General features: G+C 45.0%; 1 protein-coding gene across 1 annotated transcript in view; it reads right to left on the minus strand.

Moving 5' to 3' along the window:
• LOC122939389 (mediator of RNA polymerase II transcription subunit 1-like) overlaps positions 1-24,982 on the minus strand; it is a 130,415-nt gene that overhangs the window by 96,678 nt on the left and 8,755 nt on the right. The window contains exon 3 of the mRNA XM_044295458.1: positions 8,480-8,508. Within this exon, the coding sequence (XP_044151393.1) occupies positions 8,480-8,508 (29 nt within the window). The remainder of the gene's footprint in view (positions 1-8,479; positions 8,509-24,982) is intronic.

A 24,982-nucleotide genomic window follows, 5' to 3' on the forward strand; every position in this document is an offset into this window, starting at 1 on the left:
ATCCCATCCTGAAGGAAATCCAGAAAGAGGGATATTGGAAGTGGACTGGTTAAATCTGACGCCACCCCAAGAGGCAAACTTTTTCCACACCTTAAAAAAAAGGTATGCCCTAGAGAAATTGGACTTTCTGCTGAGCATTCGGGTACCCACCACCCTGAGATAACCCTAGACCTAGGAGGATGGACTGCTCAGTAACCAGGCTGACATTTTGAGACGCCTGGTATTCGGATGGTTGATTGGGCCCTGCTTTAGGAGGTTTTCCATCGGGGTAAACAGGATTGGATCCTCCCAGCTGAGGGATCTCAGAAGACCAAACCAGCCCCTTCTGGGCCAAAAGGGGACCACCAGGATTAGGGTACACTTTTCAGTCTGGAATTTCTGTAGGACCCTCGGAATTGGCGGAAAGACAGACGAGACCAGACGCCAAATCCTGAGTTGGAGAATAAATGAGGAACTTTGTGGTTTTTCTTTGAGGTGAACAGATCCAGTCCCAGACTGCCCCCACTGAACCTGGATCCTCCAAAAGGCTGTCTGAGAAAGAGACCATTCGTCTGCATCCTGTCTCTGCAGACTCAGAAAATCTGCCCTTAGATTGAGGGAGCCCTTTAGGTGCACCGCTGCAAGAGATTTTAGATTCTTCTCTGCCCACCAGAATATCTGTTGAGAGATTCTGAAGATAACCATACCTTGTTCCTCCCTGATAACAAATGAAAGCCACTGTTGTGGAGTTGTCCGAGAGGACCAGTACATGACTGTTTCATGACTGGGTCAGAGTTGCTTTTAAGCCTTCCCATATTGCCCAGAGCTCATTGTAATTGGATGACACCCCCCTCTGAGGTTCGAACCAAGTCCCCTGGAATAAATTTCCGGCTGCAAGGGCACCCCAGCCCCAGGAGCTGACATACGTTGTCAACAAGAAAACATCCTCCTGATTCCAAAAGACCCCCGTCTGTAGATTCTTGTCTCTAAGCCACCACTGTAAAGAGATTTTTACTTCCCTGGTTAGCTATATCTTCTGATCCAGGGTTAGCTGTGACATGTTCCATTTCCTGAGGACCAGATCCTGCAGGGGTCTCATGCGGTATTGAGACCAGGCAACCGGAGCGATGCAGGACGAGAGACGGGCCAGCATTTTCATGCCTTCTCTGACCAAGCAAACCGGACTCTTCAGGAATTGATGATTCTGATCTTCAGATCCTGAACTATTCTGCCTATTCAGCCAAGATACTGAAGATGAGAAAGGACCAACTGAATATGTGACTGAAGCAGATCTGTACTTTCTGCTACGACTAACAGATCGTCCAGATATGGAACTAATAGTATTTCCTTACGGCTTAAGGAGGCCACTACCTCTGCCATGACTTTGGAGAAGATGCGAGGGGCAGAAGATATCAGTTCAACTGCCTTCCCTTCAGAATAATGCTGGACCCTTCCTTCCAGCTATACCGCGAATCTTAGATACTTTCTGGATTGTGGATGGATCGGGATGTGGAAGTAAGCATGCTTGAGGTTTATCATGGCCATCATAGCCCCCTTCTTTGAGAGTTTCACTGCAGACCTCACAATTTCAATCTTGAATCTGCGATAGGTGGTGTTTGTTCAGTGGCTTCAAATGTATTATAGTTCTGAATTTGCCGCCAGGTTTTCAAACTAAAAATAAAAGGGGAATAATGACCCCTTCCTACTTCCCAGCTTGGAACACATTCTGTTGCCCCTAGGCATAATAACTCTTATGCCGTCAGACAGAAAAGACATTTGAGATAAGAGGAGCCAGGTTAAGCTGACCGAATATTCTAGCTCTATCGAATAACCTTCTCTTATAATGTTGACAATAAAAGGGTCTGCAATGACACGCTTCCAGGTGTCTATGAAGGAGCCGAGTCTTCCCCCAACCCTGATGGAGTCATTGCTTGGAGGAGGAAGCTGAAGGATCCCCTTTATTGGGATTGAAGAAGAACATTTCTTCCCCCCCCCCCCGTTAGGTTTGGTTACGAAAAAACTGCCTCCTGTCTTCAGGAAAACTTTTTTTTGTGCTCAGTGGCGTTTTCTAAAGATTCTATCCAAGTCCCGACCGAAGAGGTACTAGCCATGGAACGGAAGAGAAAGCAAGTTATTCTTGTAGGTCATATTCCCCGACCAGGCCTTCAGCCAATGGACCCTTCCAATTGTATTAGACAGGACCGCTGCACGAGCAGATAGTCTTACGGACTCGCTGAGGCATCTGCTAGGAAGCTAGTGGCCATCTTTAGTAGGGAAAGGCTGTCCAAGATCTGTTCCTTTGGAGTTTTATTAACTACATGTAACTAACTGCTCCATCCACACTTTTAGGGTATGGGCCACACATGTCACAGCTATCCCCAGTTTTAAAAGGGCTGACGTGGTTTCCCATGTCTTCTTAAGAAGGCTCTCCACCTTCCTGTCCATAGGGTCCTTCAACTGTGCGGCGCCCTTGAAAGGAAGGACCGTGCGTTTCGCGACCTTGGCCACCGGAGCAGCGACTCTAGGGATGGACTCCGAGTCTGTGCAATCTGCTTAGTCAAAATGACACCACCTCTTAATGCCACGGGGAATGAAGCAACCCTTTTCAGGTTTATCCCATTCTGCTTTATTCCTCTTCTGTACGTTATCCGGCACTGGAAACACAGACCTCTGCCTTCCCCCCCAGATCCCCAAATATCTCCTCCTCCTGTTCGGAGCTTCCTGGAAATGTCCATCCTGATCGTGGCCCTTATGGCTCTTAAGTCTTTACAGTCTACAGGGCAAACAGAAACCGTGGCCACTTGACACTCCTTACCCATAAGGGAATCGCTGCTAGGTTTGCAAACACAGTCTGCTGCTTGGACTGGTGAAATCTGAATACACGTATATAAAAGAAGTCTGGTTTCTGAAACAACCAGAGTGGGAACCTGCGCTGATTGCGGTGTAGTCAAGGGTTTAAAGACACAAATAAAGTTGTATGGATTAGTACCTTATAGGAGAGCGATCTATGCATGGAAGAACCTCCTTGTTATTGCAGGGAAGCTGGTGTCTGGATGGCTCCCTGCAATAACAAGGAGGATCTTCCATGCATAGATCGCTCAAAAAAAAAAAAAAAAAAGGTACTAATCCATACAACTTTATATTTGTGTCTTTAAACCCTTGACTACACCGCAATCAGCGCAGGTTCCCACTCTGGTTGTTTCAGAAACCAGACTTCTTTTATATACGTGTGTTAAACAGAAACCTCCTGTATTCGTCATCTATATCGGACTCCTGGGTCATATCTAAGATCTCAGGATCCAAAAGATCAGGATTTACTGAATCTGAATCACTTCCCACACTAATAAGATTTCTAGAAATTCCCGGAGGGTCCTGGGGGCAGGGGAAGCTACTCTCCTTTGTGAGGCCAGGGCTGATTGAACCTCCTCCCTAACCATAGACTTCTTCCAACAGGCTAGAGGACTCTGAATTCACAACTGATGCAGTACATTCCTTGCACATCGGTTTAGACCCAGAAGAAGGCAGACACTTCAAAACACAAGCCGCTATTGCTGGCCTTAACCTTAACAGAGGAGGAAGACTCCTTTTCTCCCTGAAACATGTAAGGGAGAAAAGAGTCAACCACTACAGGGTAAAGATAACACACGAAGGGTGCCTGACACAGGCTACTCACTGGACCCTGGGTAGTGGGGGGCTCCGATCCTGAGCAAGGTGTGGTAGGGGCAGACATTCTCAACAAAGACCCGTCCACCAGAACGCCAAAAGCAACACAGGGGTGAGAATCCGCTGGGCGCCAACTTGCAGCAGGCATTGCCCTCTTTTATTCACTGGGCATGCGCTGGGACGAGCACTGGCCTGACGTCGCTATGCAAGCCACGCCCCCTCCAGCATCTATCGTCATCACCCAGCAGCTGCCACTTCGCATATAGCCCCTCTGAACCGCCGAAGGAGGCCTGGCCCAGCTTGAGGGAGAGCTGCACCGCCAGAACTGACCCCCGCTCTGTCACAAAGAGCACCTCGATGAAGGGTAGGGGTGTTTTTTTGTTTTGTTTTTTAAATCTGTTTATTAATTTTCATAGCATGTTTAACATACAGAATTAATCATATAACATGCCTTTTCAAACATTTTCAGATGTCTTGACATAAAAGGTAAAGTACAATGACATAGTTGACATTGATTACATCTACCATTTATGATCATGATATTGAATGGTATTTATCTTCACATTCGTTTACAAAACATCTTTCTAGAACGGATCCCCAAAACATTTCCCCCCTCCCTCATTTCCCTTTCTCTCAGCATGCGTCAGATATTGCAACTGTCATTTATCTCCATGGTTTGCAACTAACCTCGTTATACTTTACAACGATCTGTACCCACATCTCCTCTTCTCAAATCCAGCCTCCCCAATGAGTTTGAAACTAACCCCTTAATATACCATTCTGTGTCTGAATGGTTTTACAGTTTTCTGAATCTCCTTGTCTGACATGAAAGCTTCCATAAAGGGCTGCCCTTTCTGAAGAAGTGCATAGATAGCTTTGTTCTTGTTTGTTCTACTTCTATTACCTCTAGCTTTAAGCAGTGTTTTAGTTGCAGGATTACTTCCATCACTGTGGGGCATAGCGGGTCTAACCATTTGCTCAGCAGGCATCTTTTAGATGCTAGTAATGTTCAGTGTGCAAGCTTGAGTTTAGACTTTTCTGTATCTATTGTCCCTGCATGTAACAAAGTTGGTCCTGGGTCAGGTTTTATTTTGAGACTAAGCTTATCTTTCATATGTGCTTCTAATTCTTCCCAAAACTTCTGCACTTGAGGACATGACCACAGACCATGGACCATATCTGTGTTTTCTTTATTACATTTAGGACAGGCTGTTAGCTTATCAGTCACTTTGTTCCTGGTTTAGAACCCATATATTGCTCGGTTAGCTATGCGGAACTGGGTTTCTCTCCATACCTCGCTGACCGTGGAACTACACACCATCTCCCACCCCCTTAGTATATCTTTTGGCGTCTTTATATTTGGAATGTCTTTTTCCCATTTTTTGGGGCTGGGTTTTTAACATCTCTGTGCTTTTTTCTGTCCTATTAGAGGAAGTCAATCTCTGAGTGTGCCGTCATGGAGATAACTGGGGAAATGTAAGGTTATGCACATGGGAAGGAAAAATACAGGTCACCAGCACATACTAAATGGTAAAACACTGGGCAACACTGACATGGAAAAGGACCTAGGAATTTTAGTGAACAGAAAACTAAGCTGTAGAAACCAGTGTCAGGCAGCTGCTGCCAAGGCCAATAAGATAATGGGGCATAAATGCCCGTGATGAGAACATAGTCCTACCACTGTACAAATCATTAGTCAGACCACACATTGAGTACCGTGTACAGTTCTGGGCTCCTGTCAACAAGGCAGACATAGCTGAGCTGGAGAGGGTCCAGAGGAGGGGAACTAAAGTAATAACTGGAATGGGTGGACTACAGTACACTGAAAGATCATCAAAATAAGGACTATTCACTTTAGAAAAAAAAAAAAAAGACAACTGAGGGGAGATCTAATAACTGTTTAAATATAATCAGGGGACAGTACAAAAGATATCTCCCATCTATTTATCCCCAGGATTTTGACTGACAAGGGGACATCCTCTGCGTCTGGAGGAAAGAAGGTTTGTATACAAACACAGAATAGTATTCTTTATGGTAAGAGCAGTGAGACTATGGAACTCTCTGTCTGAAGAGGTGGTGATGGAAAATTCAAGAGGGGCTTGGATGAATTTCTGGAGGGCAATATTACATGCTATAGCTATTAGAGAGGGGTCATCGATCCAGGGAGTAATGCCTCATTCCACACAGTCCATTGTTCGGTCAGTGATTTCCATGAGCGATTGTGAGCCAAAACCAGAAGTGGAGCCTCCACAGACATAAGGTATAAGGGAAAGATCTGCACCTGTTCGGTGTTTTGGCTCCAAAAAATAAAATAAAAATATTTCACTGACTGAACACTGACGTGTGAATGAAGCATTATTTTGATTCCTTCCTGACTCTAATCAGGCAATTTTTTTCCACTTAAATTAGGAAAATTAGCTTCAACCTCAGTTTTTGTTTTTTGCCTTACTCTGGATCAACGGATGTCTTTTTTTGGCCTAACAAACTATGTTACTATGTAACTCTGCCCCAGGCAAAAGAGAGGCCCGTGAAGCTATAACTGTATGGCTACACAGTTTTCTCTATGATCATGCAGGGATAGCTCTGCTGGATTAGCATTTATGTGCGACCCTCCCCCCAATCTGATCACAATTGTGACCTGTATAGCTACACCACTGCATTCAGCATAGGGTCCTGCATAAAATGAGAGATGGCTATATCACTTAGCTGAAACATTGCCGGGTTGCAGCCAGACATGCCCAGCACACCCTCCCTTGGCAGGGGGCAAGCTGGAACTCACCAACTCTGGTCCCCACCCTGCAGGAAGTAGGACTGGCCCACTTCTCTCTGGGGGGGGGGGGGTAGAATGAAATACAAACCGGATTCCAAAAAAGTTGGGACACTATACAAATCGTGAATAAAAACTGAATGCAATGATGTGGAGGTGCCAACAACTTCTAATATTTTATTCAGAATAGAACATAAATCACGGAACAAAAAGTTTAAACTGAGAAAATGTACCATTTTAAGGGAAAAATATGTTGAATCAGAATTTCATGGTGTCAACAAATCCCCAAAAAGTTGGGACAAGGCCATTTTCACCACTGTGTGGCATCTCCCCTTCTTACAACACTCAGACGTCTGGGGACCGAGAAGACTAGTTTCTCAAGTTTAGAAATAGGAATGCTCTCCCATTCTTGTCTAATACAGGCCTCTAACTGTTCAATCGTCTTGGGCCTTCTTTGTTGCACCTTCCTCTTTATGATGCGCCAAATGTTCTCTATAGGTGAAAGATCTGGACTGCAGACTGGCCATTTCAGTACCCGGATCCTTCTCCTACGCAGCCATGATGTTGTGATTGATGCAGAATGTGGTCTGGCATTATCTTGTTGAAAAATGCAGGGTCTTCCCTGAAAGAGATGACGTCTGGATGGGAGCAGATGGGAGCATATGTTGTTCTAGAACCTGAATATATTTTTCTGCATTGATGGTGCCTTTCCAGACATGCAAGCTGCCCATGCCACACGCACTCATGCAACCCCATACCATCAGAGATGCAGGCTTCTGAACTGAGCGTTGATAACAACTTGGGTTGTCCTTGTCCTCTTTGGTCCGGATGACATGGCGTCCCAGATTTCCAAAAAGAACTTTGAATCGTGACTCGTCTGACCACAGAACAGTCTTCCATTTTGCCACACTCCATTTTAAATGAATCCCTGGCCCAGTGAAAATGCCTGAGCTTGTGGATCTTGCTTAGAAATGGCTTCTTCTTTGCACTGTAGAGTTTCAGCTGGCAATGGCGGATGGCACGGTGGATTGTGTTCACTGACAATGGTTTCTGGAAGTATTCCTGAGCCCATTCTGTGATTTCCTTTACAGTAGCATTCCTGTTTGTGGTGCAGTGTCGTTTAAGGGCCCGGAGATGACGGGCATCCAGTATGGTTTTACGGCCTTGACCCTTATGCACAGAGATTGTTCCAGATTCTCTGAATCTTCGGATGATGTTATGCACAGTTGATGATGATAGATGCAAAGTCTTTGCAATTTTTCACTGGGTAACACCTTTCTGATATTGCTCCACTATCTTTCTGCGCAACATTGTGGGAATTGGTGATCCTCTACCCATCTTGGCTTCTGAGAGACACTGCCACTCTGAGAAGCTCTTTTTTTATACCCAATCATGTTGCCAATTGACCTAATCAGTATTAATTGGTCTTCCAGCTCTTCGTTATGCTCAAATTTACTTTTTCCAGCCTCTTATTGCTACTTGTCCCAACTTTTTTGGGATTTGTTGACACCGTGAAAATTTGAATCAATGTATTTTTCCTTTAAAATGATACATTTACTCGGATTAAACGTTTGATCTGTCATCTATGTTCTATTACAAATAAAATATTGACATTTGCCATCTCCACATCATTGCATTCAGTTTTTATTCACAATTTGTTTAGTGTCCCAACTTTTTTGGAATCCGGTTTGTATAAAGCTCCATTCTACCTAAATAGAACTCTGCTGTGTTTGCTGCCACCTGCTGGTGAACCAGGAACATTACATGTGAACATAACAGTTGCATAACAAAATAGGAATGCACATTGTGGAGGACCTGGAATAAAAACACAAGACGACATGAGGTTAGACCAATAAAGACAGTAGCAAGTTGCAGAAGTGGTAACATCATTCTTGGGTGTTACACTAGTGTGCAACTAGCCTTACTTGATATCTCGCCCCTCCTGTTCATTACACAGGACACCAAGCCCTTTTATAAAACTCCTAAAGTGTCAGAGATGCACTATAGATCAATAACATTTTACAATTCAAAAAACTTCATAGTGTAGTGTATGGAGGAAAATGTGCATACCTGAGAAGCATAAGTAATTCCTTGCAAATCTGAGAAACAAAAGAAAGGTGTTAAGTTACACAAAAGAGCATTTCTTAAAGAGGAGTGCGAAATTAGAAAAAAATAAAAAAATAAAATAAAAAGTCTGCTTTTAGTTTGTCGATTTGTTTTAGTCAATTAAATCAGACTGAACTGCAGTAAGACAAAAACACATGGTACTAGAAGCCATACATTTATTGGTGTAAAAACATTAAAATAATTGTAAACAAAGTAAATGTACATAGTCTGAAAATGGCCAAATATATTACAATGGCTGATACTGAATGAGAAATCTTGTGCATCTTTAGACTGTCTAGTTTATACCACCTATTAGCTGGCTGAAGGTGCCCGTACACAACCTTCGGTTGATTGTTTACTGATCATTTGGTAGGCGCCTGCATCAAAGAATCCACACCTAGGAGCTTAGGTCTCCTGGAGAACCCTTATCATAGGTTTACTCCATCACATTTGAATGAGACTTTATCTTTCCTGTTTGGAGGATTTATATTATTTACTGGTATATCTACCAGTGGTATAGCTATACAGGTCACAATTGTGATCAGATTGGGGGGAGGGTCGCACAAATGCTAATCCAGCAGAGCTATCCCTGCATGATCATAGAGAAAACTGTGCAGCCATACAGTTATAGCTTCACGGGCCTCTCTTTTGCCTGGGGAGAGTAAAGTTGGGGAAATGCCATGTCGGGACATATGAGAGGGGACACACTCTTGCTGCAAGCATCTTTTTTTGGAATTTTTTACTAAGTTTCCTGTTTTTTTTTAGTCATTGCATCAAATTTTGCATCTCTGGGAAAAGGACAGTATAGAGAACAGGGTATATACAGACACCAGTAAAGGGCTTAGCAACCGAGAGGTGGGGATCGCCCCTTTCGGGGCGGGTGCACTGCCTGTAGGTAAAAAGGGACAGAACAGGGACAGTGAGGATTTTATGTCCCAGTATCTGCATCTACTACCCAAAAAACACAAAGAGCTTGAGTAAAAGTTTCCTATATAAGAAAATCTCCAAAACCGTAAGTAGAAAGTAAACATTACCCTGCCATTGCTGTATATTGCATATCATTGGATGCAACTGGTTATGACATTTATTATTATAAGTATCTATATGAGGGGTACATTTTTTGTTATATTTTAATAAGATTAATTAAAGTAAAAATTTTAATAGTGGAAAGATATTTGTGTGTGAAAAACTTTTGCATGCCAGAATCATGGATTTCAGTTTAATATATGTATCTAGAAGGCAGACAAAAGATGGCCAGGTCCACATTCCTTTTAAAAGCAGGAAATGTTGAGGATGTTTGAAAAATCTTTAGTGCATCTGAACAATAAAAGTGTCTAAAATGAGGTGCAGCAGGATTGTGGTAAAAACAATAGGAACAAAGGACTCCCCTTCATAACGGAAACGGGACGGATCAATTATGCAGGCCATAGACTTATAACAGAATGACTAACGGAATAACTCTAAAGGCAGTCCGTCAAAGAATTGCGATATGGCCCGTGGTAACGGAATCCATAACGCAATTCTGCTTGTACCACCAAACGAAGAGTGAACGAATTTCAAAATATGAAATTCGCTCATCTCTAGTCATCATAATCATCAACATATTGGATTGATGATCACTTTTATCAGTTCCAGGATTGCTGATCCCATCTCCCGATTCCGTATACCCTGCAAACTTTTGGCAGACGCTGAGCCATCTGTAAATAATATTTCTTTATCCTCTTTTTTTGTCAGCTCTGCACTGACTTTTCTTTGTGTGTGCTGTGGCCACCAAGCACTAGACATTGATGTATATCTGTGCTCATTCTTTGGGTGCATTTAGACGACCGCATTGTGTTTTGCAGATCAGCAAGTTGCGGATCCACAAAACACAGATGCCACCTGTGTGCCTTCTGCAATCTGCAGAACGGGAGGCCCATTATAGAGATGCCCATTCTTGATTGCGGACAAGAATAGGACATGCTCTATCTTTTTTACGGGACCGCGGAACGGAACTACAGATGCAGACAGCATCTTTTGCGGTCCCATTGAAATGAACGGGTCCACACCCGTTCAGCAAAATTGCGGAATGGATATGGACTCATTCATAAGGTTGTGTGAATGAGCCCTTAAATAAATTCCAGGTAGTTTTAGTGCAGATATTTTAAATGTAGACAATTTTTATGGTTTTACACAATATCTGCGTGTCTCCTGTATCCACATGATGACTGATCGCATCAGTGTTAAATTTTTGTTTTTAAGCTGTAGGTAAGGCTACTGTTTTTTCATTCTCCCCAAAAAAAAAAAATCAAAAGGAACCTGCATTCTTATTGTCTTTTTTTCTCCTTCTCTTCCTCAACATCCAGTGATGAGGTCCCTTTAACCACCTCCGGACCGCCTAACGCACATGTGCGTTCCGGAGGTGGCAGGCTGGCGCACAGTCACGCATATACGCGTCATCTCGCGAGACGCGAGATGACGCGAATATGCGCGCGCAGTTCGCGCCGGCATTTCGCACAGAAGTATTTCGTCAGCAACCTGCCAGCCAATGATCGTGGCTGGCAGGTTGCTGATTTTTAAAAAATCCAATCAAAGTGCCAGATAGCAGATCATATTTGTAAATATGATCTGTTATATGGCTGCCTGCTCCTCTGCTGGTTCTTTTCGTCGGTTGGATCCAGCAGAGGAGCAGGCTTCACAGTGAGTACACCAAACACTACACTATAGCCCCTGATCACCCCCCTGAACCCCAATTAACCCTTTGATCACCTCTTTGATCACCCCTGTCAATCACAAGTGAAAAGAAAAAAGTGATCAGTGCAAACTGTCACTTTTTTTTTTCACTGTTATTGACCGTTAGGTTTTAGGTATAGTTTAGGCCCCTTGGTTAGGTAGTTAGCGATCAGTTAGCGCCCAGCCCACCGCACCGCAGTCCGTTATTCGCTGATTAGCGTATCGCTAATCAGCATTTGTACTTTTATAGTATCTGGAAGTGATCAAAACTGATCACGGTCAGATCTATAATAGTACTAGTGTCACTTTAGTTCGCCCTCCACCCAAAACGCAGTGTTTGCCCGATCAGGCCTGATCGGTCGCCCACACGTGCGTTCGCCCACACCCGCCCCACCGCAGTGACAAAAAACAATTTTTTTTTTGATCACTGCACATTCACTTTACACGCACTGCGGCGATAAAAAAATCAGTTTTGATATTTTTTATCAACCGCAGCGGCCTCCGGTACTTCGCTAGCCTCCCCTTTGTAAGACAGGCTTGCTTTTTTTTTCTTGGGTAGTCTCAGGGAATACCCCTAAATTTAGTTGCCCACATGTCAAACAGGGGGTATTCCTCTGAAGAGGCCTACAGGCTTCTGACCCAGTCGGATGAGGAGTGGGAACCCTCATCTGATGAATCCAGCGGGTCAGAATACGAACCTGTAGAAAGCAGTGGCTCTCTGACCCAAAGTTCGGACGAGGAGGCTGAGGTCCCTGATACCACCAGGCGTACCCGGCCCCGTGTCGCTAGACCGCAGGTTGCGCAGGATCCGCTTCAAGAGCAGCAGAGTGGGGCTGGTGCTGTCGGATTACGTGGTGAGGCATACACCAGCAGCCCAGCCTTTCCTGGACCTAGTACCAGCACTGCCGTAGAACATGGTGAAGTAGCGAGCACCAGAAGGGCAGTTGAAGCTGGTACGGTGGCACGTGCAGTAGTGACCCCGTCGCAGCCACCGCAAAGACGTGCCCGTAGAGCCCCTAGAATCCCAGAGGTGCTGGCAAACCCTGATTGGCAGTCCCCAACTTCAGCCGCACCTGTAGTTTTCCCTTTCACTGCCCAGTCTGGAGTTCGGGTTGAGACGGCTCAGATCGGTTCGGCCCTGGGATTTTTTGAGCTGTTCTTGACTGCGGAGCTTTTAGACATAGTTGTGGCCGAAACAAACAGGTATGCCACACAATTTATCACCGCTAACCCGGGAAGCTTTTATGCCCAGCCTTTCCGGTGGAAACCAGTCCAAGTTTCCGAACTTAAAACTTTTCTGGGCCTCCTCCTCAACATGGGCCTGACAAAAAAACATGAATTGCGGTCATATTGGTCTACGAACCCGATTCATCACATGCCCATGTTCTCTGCTGCCATGTCCAGGGCACGTTTTGAGGCCATCCTGCGGTTCCTGCACTTTAGTGACAACACCGCCTCCCGTCCCAGGGGCCACCCTGCTTTTGACCGGCTCCACAAAATTCGGCCCCTCATAGACCATTTCAACCAGAAATTTGCAGATATTTATACCCCAGAGCAAAACATCTGCATAGACGAGTCCCTGATACATTTTACCGGGCGCCTTGGCTTCAAACAATACATCCCAAGCAAGCGCGCCCGGTATGGGGTCAAATTGTATAAGCTCTGTGAAAGGGCCACAGGCTATACCCACAAATTTCGGGTCTATGAGGGAAAAGATCAGACCCTGGAGCCGGTCGGTTGCCCTGACTACCTGGGGAGCAGTGGGAAGACAGTTTGGGACTTGGTGTCACCCTTATTCGGCAAGGGGTACCATCTTTATGTGGACAATTTTTACACAAGTGTGGCCCTCTTTAGGCATTTGTTTCTAGAACGGATTGGCGCCTGTGGTACCGCGCGAACTAGTCGCGCGGGCTTCCCCCAACGGCTCGTTACCACCCGTCTTGCAAGGGGGCAGAGGGCCGCACTGTGTAACGAAGAACTGCTCGCGGTGAAATGGAGAGACAAGCGTGACGTTTACATGCTCTCCTCCATTCACGCAGACACGACAATACAAATTGAGCGAGCAACCCGTGTCATTGAAAAGCCCCTCTCAGTCCACGACTATAACCTCCACATGGGAGGGGTCGACTTCAATGACCAGATGTTGTCTCCGTATTTAGTTTCCCGACGCACCAGACGCTGGTATAAGAAGGTGTCTGTATATTTGATTCAATTGGCTCTGTACAATAGTTTTGTTCTCTACAGTAAGGCTGGGAGAACTGGATCCTTCCTCAAATTTCAGGAAGAGATCATCGAGAACCTCCTGTATCCAGGAGGTTCCGTGGCCCCAACCACCAGTGTAGTTAGCCATCTACACGAGCGACATTTCCCCAATGTCGTTCCTGGTACCTCAACCCAACCGTCACCCCGAAAAAGATGTCGTGTCTGTAGCAGGAGTGGAATAAGGCGTGACACCCGCTATTTCTGTCCTGACTGTCCGGACCACCCTGCCCTATGCTTTGGAGAGTGTTTCCGGAAGTACCACACACAGGTACACTTAGCATAGGGACCACATCTCACAGGACAGGCACACAGGGCTATTAGGGCCCATTCACTCACTGCTGCTGCAAACGTCTCCTTTCACATGGGACAAAGTGCATAACGCACTTCGCCACATCTTTGGGCGATTTGCGCTTTGCACATTGACCCATGGGGAAGGAGAGGTTTGTTCTATAAAAGGTAAAAAAACAAAAAAAAAAACAAAAAAAAAAAAACAGGTAAGCAAACAGGTTAATGTTTAGTTCCAAAAGTTAAAGTTACATGTTCTGTTCCAAAGTTAATAAAATTATTGCGTTGTGGCCTGTTTTTTTCTTTTTTTTTTTTTTTTGTCTTTTTACCTTCCAGGTGGACCAACCGATCTACTAGCTGCAGCACCGATGTGCATTCTGACAGAAGCATTGTGCTGCTGTCAGATTACACGCAAGTCGGTGTATGCGGCGCTGCAAGACGGGATTTTCTCCTCTGCAGTGACAGATACGTTTGCCGAGGCATACGAGCTGAGGAGGAGGCGGCGTTCCTATGCTTTGGCAAGCACTTTGTATATATATATATATATATACAGACGTGGACAAAATTGTTGGTACCCTTTGGTCAATGAAAGAAAAAGTCACAATGGTCACAGAAATAACTTTAATCTGACAAAAGTAATAATAAATTAAAATTCTATAAATGTTAACCAATGAAAGTCAGACATTGTTTTTCAACCATGCTTCAACAGAATTATGTAAAAAAATAAACTCATGAAACAGGCATGGACAAAAATGATGGTACCCCTAACTTAATATTTTGTTGCGCAACCTTTTGAGGCAATCACTGCAATCAAACGCTTCCTGTAACTGTCAATGAGACATCTGCACCTCTCAGCAGGTATTTTGGCCCACTCCTCATGAGCAAACTGCTCCAGTTGTGTCCGGTTTGAAGGGTGCCTTTTCCAGACTGCATGTTTCAGCTCCTTCCAAAGATGCTCAATAGGATTGAGGTCAGGGCTCATAGAAGGCCACTTTAGAATAGTCCAATTTTTTCCTCTTAGCCATTCTTGGGTGTTTTTAGCGGTGTGTTTTGGGTCATTGTCCTGTTGCAAGACCCATGACCTGCGACTGAGACCAAGCTTTCTGACACTGGCTAGTACATTTCTCTCTAGAATTCCTTGATAGTCTTGAGATTTCATTGTACCCTGCACAGATTCAAGACACCCTGTGCCAGACGCAGCAAAGCAGCCCCAGAACATAACAGAGCCTCCTCCATGTTTCACAGTAGGGACAGTGTTCTTTTCTTGATATGCTTCATTTTTTCGTCTGTGAACATACAGCTGATGTGCCTTGGCAAAAACTTCGATTTTTGTCTCATCTGTCCACAGGACATTCTCCCAGAAGCTTTGTGGCTTGTCAACATGTAGTTTGGCATATTCCAGTCTTGCTTTTTTATGATTCGTTTTCAACAATGGTGTCCTCCTTGGTCGTCTCCCATGTAGTCCACTTTGGCTCAAACAACGACGGATGGTGCGATCTGACACTGATGTTCCTTGAGCATGAAGTTCACCTTGAATCTCTTTAGAAGTCTTTCTAGGCTCTTTGTTACCATTCGGATTATCCGTCTCTTAGATTTGTCATCAATTTTCCTCCTGCGGCCACGTCCAGGGAGGTTGGCTACAGTCCCATGGATCTTAAACTTATGAATAATATGTGCAACTGTACTCACAGGAACATCTAGTTGCTTGGAGATGGTCTTATAGCCTTTACCTTTAACATGCTTGTCTATAATTTTCTTTCTGATCTCTTGAGACAGCTCTTTCCTTTGCTTCCTCTGGTCCATGTCGAGTGTGGTACACACCATATCACCAAACACAGTGATTACCTGGAGCCATATATATAGGCCCAATGGCTGATTACAAGGTTGTAGACACCTGTGATGCTAATTAGTGGACACACCTTGAATTAACATGTCCCTTTGGTCACATTATGTTCTGTGTTTTCTAGGGGTACCATCATTTTTGTCCATGCCTGTTTCATGAGTTTATTTTTTTACATAATTCTGTTGAAGCATGGTTGAAAAACAATGTCTGACTTTCATTGGTTAACATTTATAGAATTTTAATTTATTATTACTTTTGTCAGATTAAAGTTATTTCTGTGACCATTGTGACTTTTCTTTCATTGACCAAAGGGTACCAACAATTTTGTCCACGTCTGTATATGTATATATATATATATATATATATATATATATATATATATATATATATATAAAAAAAAATCCCGGCAATGATTTATTCATCCACATCGATTGATGCGAATGGAGAAATCTGGTTTGCCAGGGCATACGAGCTAAGTGGGTATGGATGTAGGGCGGAGCTCCTATGTCCTGGCAGACGCCTTTCCCCTCCATTTTTTTTTTTTGGCAGAGATTTTTTCATCCACATTGATCGATGCGAATGAAGAAATCTGTGCTGTTCATTTTTTTCTTTCAGCCCAGAGGCTGAACGGAAAAAAAAATCTCATTACCTGTATGCTCAATATAAGGAGAATAGCAGAAACTCCTAATGCTGGCCATACATGTAATGATTGCGGAGACCCTCAAATGCCAGGGCAGTACAAACACCCCACAACTGACCCCATTTTGGAAAGAAGACACCCCAAGGTATTTGCTGAGGGGCATATTGAGTCCATGAAAGATTGAAATTTTTGTCCTAAGTTAGCGGAAAGTGAGACTTTGTGAGAAAAAAAAAAAAAAAAATCAATTTCCGCTAACTTATGCGAAAAAAAAAAAATTTCTTTGAACTTGCCAGGCCCCTCATTGGATACCTTGGGGTGTCTTCTTTCCAAAGTGGGGTCACATGTGGGGTATTTATACTGCCCTGGCTTTTTAGGGGCCCTAAAGCGTGAGAAGAAGTCTGGGATCCAAATGTCTAAAAATGCCCTCCTAAAAGGAATTTGGGCCCCTTTGCGCATCTAGGCTGCAAAAAAGTGTGACACATCTGGTATCGCCGTACTCAGAAGAAGTTGGGGAATGTGTTTTGGGGTGTCATTTTACATATACCCATGCTGGGTGAGATAAATATCTTGGTCAAATGCCAACTTTGTATAAAAAAAATGGGAAAAGTTGTCTTTTGCCAACATATTTCTCTCACCCAGCATGGGTATATGTAAAATGACACCCCAAAACACATTCCCCAACTTCTCCTGAGTACGGCGATACCAGATGTGTCACACTTTTTTGATGCCAAGGTGGGCAAAGGGGCGCATATTCCAAAGTGCACCTTTCGGATTTCACCGGTCATTTTTTACAGATTTTGATTGCAAAGTACTTCTCACACATATGGGCCCCTAAATTGCCAGGGCAGTATAACTACCCCACAAGTGACCCCATTTTGGAAAGAAGACACCCCAAGGTATTCCGTGAGGGGCATGGCGAGTTCCTAGAATTTTTTATTTTTTGTCGCAAGTTAGTGGAATATGAGACTTTGTAAGGAAAAAAGAGAAAAACAAAAAAATCATCATTTTCTGCTAACTTGTGACAAAAAATAAAAAATTCTAGGAACTCGCAGTGCCCCTCACGGAATACCTTAGGGTGTCTTCTTTCCAAAATGGGGTCACTTGTGGGGTAGTTATACTGCCCTGGCAATTTAGGGGCCCAAATGTGTGAGAAGTACCTTGCAATCAAAATGTGTAAAAAATGCCCTGCAAAATCCGAAAGGTGCACTTTGGAATATGTGCCCCTTTGCCCACCTTGGCAGCAAAAAAGTGTCACACATCTGGTATCGTCGTACTCGGGAGAAGTTGGGGAATGTGTTTTGGGGTGTCATTTTACATATACCCATGCTGGGTGAGAAAAATATCTTGGTCAAATGCCAACTTTGTATAAAAAAATGGGAAAAGTTGTCGTTTGCCAAGATATTTCTCTCACCCAGCATGGGTATATGTAAAATGACACCCCAAAACACATTCCCCAACTTCTCCTGAGTACGGCGATACCACATGTGTGACACTTTTTTGCTGCCAAGGTGGGCAAAGGGGCGCATATTCCAAAGTGCACCTTTCGGATTTCACCGGTCATTTCTTACACATTTTGATTGCAAAGTTCTTCTCACACATTTGGGCCCCTAAATTGCCAGGGCAGTATAACTACCCCACAAGGGACCCCATTTTGGAAAGAAGACACCCCAAGGTATTCTGTGAGGGGCATGGTGAGTTCCTAGAATTTTTTATTTTTTGTCGCAAGTTAGTGGAATATGAGACTTTGTATGAAAAAAAAAAAAATCATCATCATTTTCCGCTAACTTGTGACAAAAAATAAAAAGTTCTATGAACTCACTATGCCCATCAGCGAATACCTTAGGGTGTCTACTTTCCGAAATGGGGTCATTTGTGGGGTAGTTATACTGTTTGGGCATTGTAGAACCTCAGGAAACATGACAGGTGCTCAGAAAATCAGAGCCGTTTCAAAAAGCGGAAATTCACATTTTTGTACCATAGTTTGTAAATGCTATAACTTTTACCCAAACCATTTTTTTTTTGCCCAAACATTTTTTTTTTATCAAAGACATGTAGAACTATAAATTTAGCGAAAAATTTATATATGGATGTCGTTTTTTTTGCAAAATTTCACAGCTGAAAGTGAAAAATGTCATTTTTTTGCAAAAAAATCGTTACATTTTGATTAATAACAAAAAAAGCAAAAATGTCAGCAGCAATAAAATACCACCAAATGAAAGCTCCATTAGTGAGAAGAAAAGGAGGTAAAATTCATTTGGGTGGTAAGTTGCATGACCGAGCGATAAACGGTGAAAGGAGTGTAGTGCCGAAGTGTAAAAAGTGGCCTGGTCATGAAGGGGGTTTCACCTAGCGGGGCTGAAGTGGTTAAGAAGGCACCCCAGGACAATAGCTGAGGCAGCCAATATGTACCCCACCCTCTGGATTATCAGCCTCAAATTCCTGAGTTGGTGAGCAGCTCGGGGATTTAGGGTCACACGGTGGGCTTCGCATAAAATTTATTTTTTTCAAAATGCTTTCTCTGAGGATTTTGTTAATTCAGTTGCAGCCAAACTAATTTATATGCCCATCAATTACCCAAAATCTCACATCATTAGCAACGAGAAGATGTTGGTAAAGTGCAAGGACAAGAGGGATGTCCTTGTACTGACCCCAGTTCACAGTAACAGCTCCCCTGCCCCTGTGCAAGGTACCACTACCCCCAAGCCAGACTGCATCCCTGACTACAATATGTACATGAGGGGTGATGAAGTGATGAAGTCATACAGTGCCAAGCGGAAAGGATGTTGTACAAAAAGCTGTCTGTGCACATTGTACGGACGATACTGCTAGCTCTTATGTTCTATTTTCATCCGCAGGCCTGACAGGATCATTTGTTCATTTTAAAGTGGTGATCAAGGCCCTAATATTTATCTTTCTTCACAGTGCACTACCCCAGGGAGGATCACAGCCACCATGAGGCCAACTATCACCATCGGGCCTCTACTACCACTCTTTTCCCTGCCTGTACCGCCACATAATAAAGCACTGCTCAACTTTGTGAGCATGTACTTTTTTATAAATCCTTATTCCACAAGCTTGAAAAGCTGAGCAGAGTCAATAAAAGTACAAGGGACAAAAAGCTCTGAGAAATGCTTCTGCACCTTTGTTTAGGAACCCTTTAAATGCTCTACTGAGCATCCTCAGAGGGTTCCAAAAGCTAGAGTCTGCTGAATAAAATGCACAAGTTCGGGAGTCTGTATCCACGAGTTACCGACTCTGCCCCATCTCCTGCTCTGATGGGTAGCTTTTATTTTTATTTTTAAAGTAAGATAGCTGTTAATCATCCATGGGAGGGTTACTGATAACCTCAGAATATAACAATACATAAAAGGGGTTCTAGTCTAAGGGCTGTTTCACACGAGCGGATGCCGTGCGTGACATCCGCTGCGTGAATGACAGCCAATACCCGATGCGGACAGCAGAAGCACGGAGCATTAACATGATTGATAATGCTCCGTGCCTCTCTGGTATCTCTTTACTACGAAATCACAGTGACAACTTTATCTCACTGTGATTTCGTAGTAAAGAGATCCCAGAGAGGCATGGAGCATTATCAGTCATGTTAATGCTCCGTGCTTCTGCTGACCGCATCGGGTCTTGGCTGTCATTCACGGAGCGGATGCCACGCACGGCATCCGCTCGTGTGAAACAGCCCTAACTTCACTGACAACCCATCAACAATGCCAATAAACCTCCAAAAATAAAGAACATTTGATATGTAAAATTATAAAAGTTTAATATCACATACAGTTTACACATGTACATCACATCAGGTAATAGGGCCAGATGGAATAAGGCTCCATAGTATACAGATTCCAGGCCAGCACCTCCAAGGCTTAGAGCACCAGTTCATGCCACGTGTCCAGCTTGCAAACCCAGTAGTTGTAATGGCACAGAGGGATCATTGAGGACGCCGACATGGTCTGCTACGTACTCCTTCACCATCTTCCAAAACCGTTCCCTCCTTGTGACACTAGGCCACGCATCAGGGTGAGGTTGCTGGCGGGGAGTCATGAAACTGTCCCAGGCCTTAGAGAGTGTTGCCCTGTCTCTGTTGGAACTGCTGTGTGTCCCCCTAGTCTCCCCTCCTCAGTTGCCCAAGGAACTATGTACTCTGCTGCCAGCATTGTCAGCTGGAAATTTTTGGAGCAATTTTTCCACAAGAACCTTCTGGTATTGCACCATTTTGCTAGTCCTCTCCACCACAGGAATGAGAGAGGAGAAGAAGTTCTCTTTGTAGTGGGGGTAGAGAAGGGTGAATAACCAGTATTGGCCAAAATGCATATAACGTGAGGGTCATGGGAAAGGAAGCATAACAAAGTCAGCCATGTGTCCCAACAGACAAGACTTCGCTGTCCTCATCAGGAGGATGACTCAATCCCCTTATCCTCTTCCGCCTTTTCGGCCCATACATACTGAACAGATGGATTAAACCCGCTATGGGTACTACCCTCTCCTGCTCCTCCTCATAATCATCGAATTTGCGCTAAGAAAACAAACTGAGGGTGGTATGGCTATTGCCCTGTGTCTTCTCCCATTTCTACCTCTTCCACATGCAAAGCGTCCACCTTCATTGTGAGCAGCGAGCGTTTCAGACACAGAAGTAGGATGGCTACGCTGATAATAGCGGCATCGCCGCTCACCATCTGTGTTGATTCCTCAAAGTTGCATAAAACCTCAAAAGGGGTCAGACAACCATGCCCACTTGTCGCTTGTAAAGAATGGAAGCTGACTGGAAAGGTGACGACCATGTTGCAGCTGGTATTCCACTACTGCCCTCTGCTGCTCACAAAGCCTGGCCAACATGTGGAAAGTGGAGTTCCAGCATGTGCTCTCATTGCACAACAGTCAGTGAGCTGGTAATTGCAAGCGCTGCTGCAGCGTTGCCAGACAGGGGCAGCTGAAGATGACTTTCGGAAATAGGCACACATGCGGCACACCTTCACCAGTAGCTCAGGCAAATTTGGGTACGTTTTGAGAAACCACTGAACCACCAAATTGAACATGTGGCCTAGGCACGGTATGTGTGTCAGCTTGCCGAGCTCCAAAGCCACCACAAAGTTACGGCCATTATCAGACACAACCATGTCTGGTTGTAGGTTGAGTGGCGAGAGCCACAGCTCGGTCTGGTCCCTTATACCCTACCACAGCTCTGCGGTGGTGTGCTGTTTGCCACCTACACTGCTTCCAGCTACTGACTAATGGCTGACTGGTGCTGCAAGATAAGAATTCAGCGGTGGAACTGGAGGAGGAGGGGGGAGGGGGTTGCAGCCACTAATGTAGGTGGTGGCAGAAATCATGATGGAAGTAGGGCCCGCAATCCTTGTAGTCCGTAGCAACTGTGCCATTCCAGGGTACGACTCACTCCCGGCCTCCACAACGTTTACCCAGTGTGCCGTCAGGGAAATGTAGCGTCCCTGGCCAAAAGCACTTGTCCATGTGTCAGTCGTTAAGTGGACCTTCCCAATAACTGTGTTGGTCAGGGCACGGGTGATGTTACGGGACACATGCTGGTGTAAGGCGGGGACGGCACACCAGGAAATCAAATAGTGGCGGCTGGGGACTGAGTAACGAGGGACGGCCACCGCCATCAAGCTGCGGAAAGCCTCAGTGTCTACAAGCCTAAATGGCAACATTTCCAGGGCCATCAATTTGGAAAGGTGCATATTTAGCACCATGGCCTGTGGGTGGGTGGCTGGGTATTTGTGCTTTTGTTCAAAGGCCTGGGGTATGGACATCTGTACGCTGCACTGGGACACAGAAGTGGACGTGCTAGCTGATGGTGCTTGCAAAGGTCCAAGTGTAGGGCGGGAGGCATCTTGGACAGGGCATTGACCAGCACGCAACACAGGGGAAGAGGAGGCAGTGGTGTGATCTGCAGACACCGATTGTGGACCCAGGCATTCGGCCTACCTATTAGGGTGCTTTGATGCCATGTGGCGGATCATTCTGGTGGTGGTGAGGTTGCTAGTGTTTACTCCCCTGCTCATTTTGGCACAGCACAGGTTGCAAATTCTTTTATCGTCCACACTTTCCTCAAAAGATCAGGGTGAGGATTCTGTTGACCAGACACTTTGCTACCGAGACTGGACTTTGTGGAAGACAGGGTGGTGCTTAACCGACTGGAAGCATTATCTGCTGTAATCCAACCGACCACCTCATCGCACTGGTGAGACAGACAGTCCTGCGCAGCCCTGCAAAATGGCGCATGAAGCTAGGTATCGTGGAGGAGGCCTCTACGTACACCATCATCAACACAGCCACTTCCCCGTCCCTTACTGCTCGCCTTGAGCATATTAAATGGTATATATGCTTGTAAGTATGTCACACGTACAGAAGCGCAGGTTTTGTAAGTGTATGCGCAAATAAATGACACTGAATGTCAGATATTTAGGATGCGCAAACGTTATACAGGATAGCGCAGGTAGGGCTACTTTCACACTCGCGTTTGGTGAGGATCCATCTGCATAACTGCACAAATGCACCCGTTAAGAACGGATCCGTTTGTATCATCTTTAATATAGCCAAAACGGATGCGTCTTGACCACCACTGAAAGTCAATGGGGGACGGATCCGTTTTGTATTGTGCCATATTGTGTCAGTGAAAACAGATCTATCCCCATTGACTTACATTGTGCGACGGATCCATTTGGCTCAGTTTCGTCAGACAGACACCAAAACGCTGCAAGCAGTGTTTTGGTGTCCGCCTCCAAAGCAGAATGGAGGCGGAACGGAGCCAAAATGATGCATTCTGAGTGAATCCTTATCCATTCAGAATGCATTAAGCGCAAAACTGATCCGTTTTGGACTGTTTGTGAGGTCCTAGAATGGATCTCACAAACGGAAACCAAAACGCCAGTGTGAAAAGTAGATCTGTAACATAGCCAAGACAGATCCGTCATGAACTCTATTGAAAGTCAATGGGAGACTGATCGGTTTTCTATTGTGCCAGAGAAAACAGATCCATCCCCATTGACTTACATTGTGTGCCGGGACGGATCCGTTTGGCTCAATTTCGTCAAGTGGACAGCAAAACGCTGCAGGCAGCGTTTTGGTGTCCGCTTCCAGACTGATCGGAGGCAAACTGATGCATTCTGAGCGGATCCTTTCCCATTCAGAATGCATTAGGACAAAACTGATGTGATTTGGACCGCTTGCGAGATCCCTAGACGGATCTCAAACGGAGCGAGAGTGTGAAAGTAGCCTAATGTCGCTGTCAGCAGCTGCCAAACCATTGCGCTGAATGTCAGATATTTAGGATGCACAAATGTAACAACAGATGTAGCAGAGGTTGCGTCACTGTTAGCAGCAGCCAAACAATTGCACGCAATTTAGCGAAGATTGTGCCGATATATATATATATATATATTTTGGTCTCTAACACCTTTCAAGACTAAGGCCTGCCAAAACCACTATTCCTGTCCCTACACTATCTGTCTCTTCTGTTGCAGCTCGCCCTGACTAAGACCGAGCCAAACCATGTGTTATTGGGTGCTATATAGGTGATATGACGTATCCCATCCAGCCAATCACTGTAATGCCAGTAACAAACATGGCTACGGCATTACAGCAAGTGCCAGTACTTCCCCGCGTAGCAGCCAACAAATGTGCGGGGAGGAGACTCTAGCATTGTGCTCGAGCACACGCAGTGTTCGGCCGGACACAGATGTGCCGAGCATCGCGATGTTAGAGAGTCAAAATGGTGTTCGGCCGAGCATGCTCGCCCAACACTAATGCCATGCATGCAGAGAATCAGCAGCCAGCCAGCCCTGTAATGTCACAGCCCTATAAATATCGGCAGCCATCTTAGATTCTGCCATTTGCCAGTGTACTTAGTGCAGGGACAGACATCTGCAGGCACTAGGGACAGTTAGGAAAGACTTGATTGTGGTGAAAAAAAACTATTTATAAGTGCAGGGAAAGGATACGGAGGAATCATTCCACAGCATTTCTGTAGAACAGAGTTAAGTAGTTGAGGTTGACTGGGTAATAGGAACAATCCTATTACACCTTGGTGCACTGACTGGGGATCCAAATTGCCATTATACAGCTCTATAATTCCAGCAAATAGTTCTTGTTATTGGGCTGCAAGAAAGAAGAAGGTCTGTTTCCGGTGGTGTATTATTGGCGAAATAAAAAAAATATTTAATCTAACATTTGGTTATTTTATCTAACAGTATGTCATACAGAGAAGTGCAAGGCCCTGTACAGGGGAGTGGCAGTGGCCTAAATGTTTTTGGCGCAGGCAGAGGTCGCAGCAGAGTACAGGGCCGTGGCAGCAGGGGTCACTTTCAGAGGCCTGAGCTCCCAATGTCAGCTAGCGGTAGTGTCTTGACCAGCAACCCAGCGATTGTTGACTCGGTCATCCACTTGATCACAAGTGACATCAGACACCCCCAGCCAAGAGTCAGTGGGTTCGTCAGACACAACTCTTAGTTGGCATGGCCTGGGAGCAGGCCCTGTGCCCTCACCTGTCCTCAACCTGCCGCTGTCCTTTTCTGTTCCCTCACCATGAGAAGTATTATATGCTGTAGGCTCGGCTCCACTTTTCAGCGAGAAAGAGCTACTAGAGGACAGTCAGCAGCTACTGCCCAGCCAAGATGTGGAGGTGACATCCGCAGCCTCCTCCGCTAGGCGGGCAAGTAGTGAGGAGGAGGGTGGCGTGGGAGGTGGTGTTGCGAGCAAT

Source organism: Bufo gargarizans, chromosome 5 (assembly GCF_014858855.1).
Source record: "Bufo gargarizans isolate SCDJY-AF-19 chromosome 5, ASM1485885v1, whole genome shotgun sequence".
Classification (NCBI taxonomy): domain Eukaryota; kingdom Metazoa; phylum Chordata; class Amphibia; order Anura; family Bufonidae; genus Bufo; species Bufo gargarizans.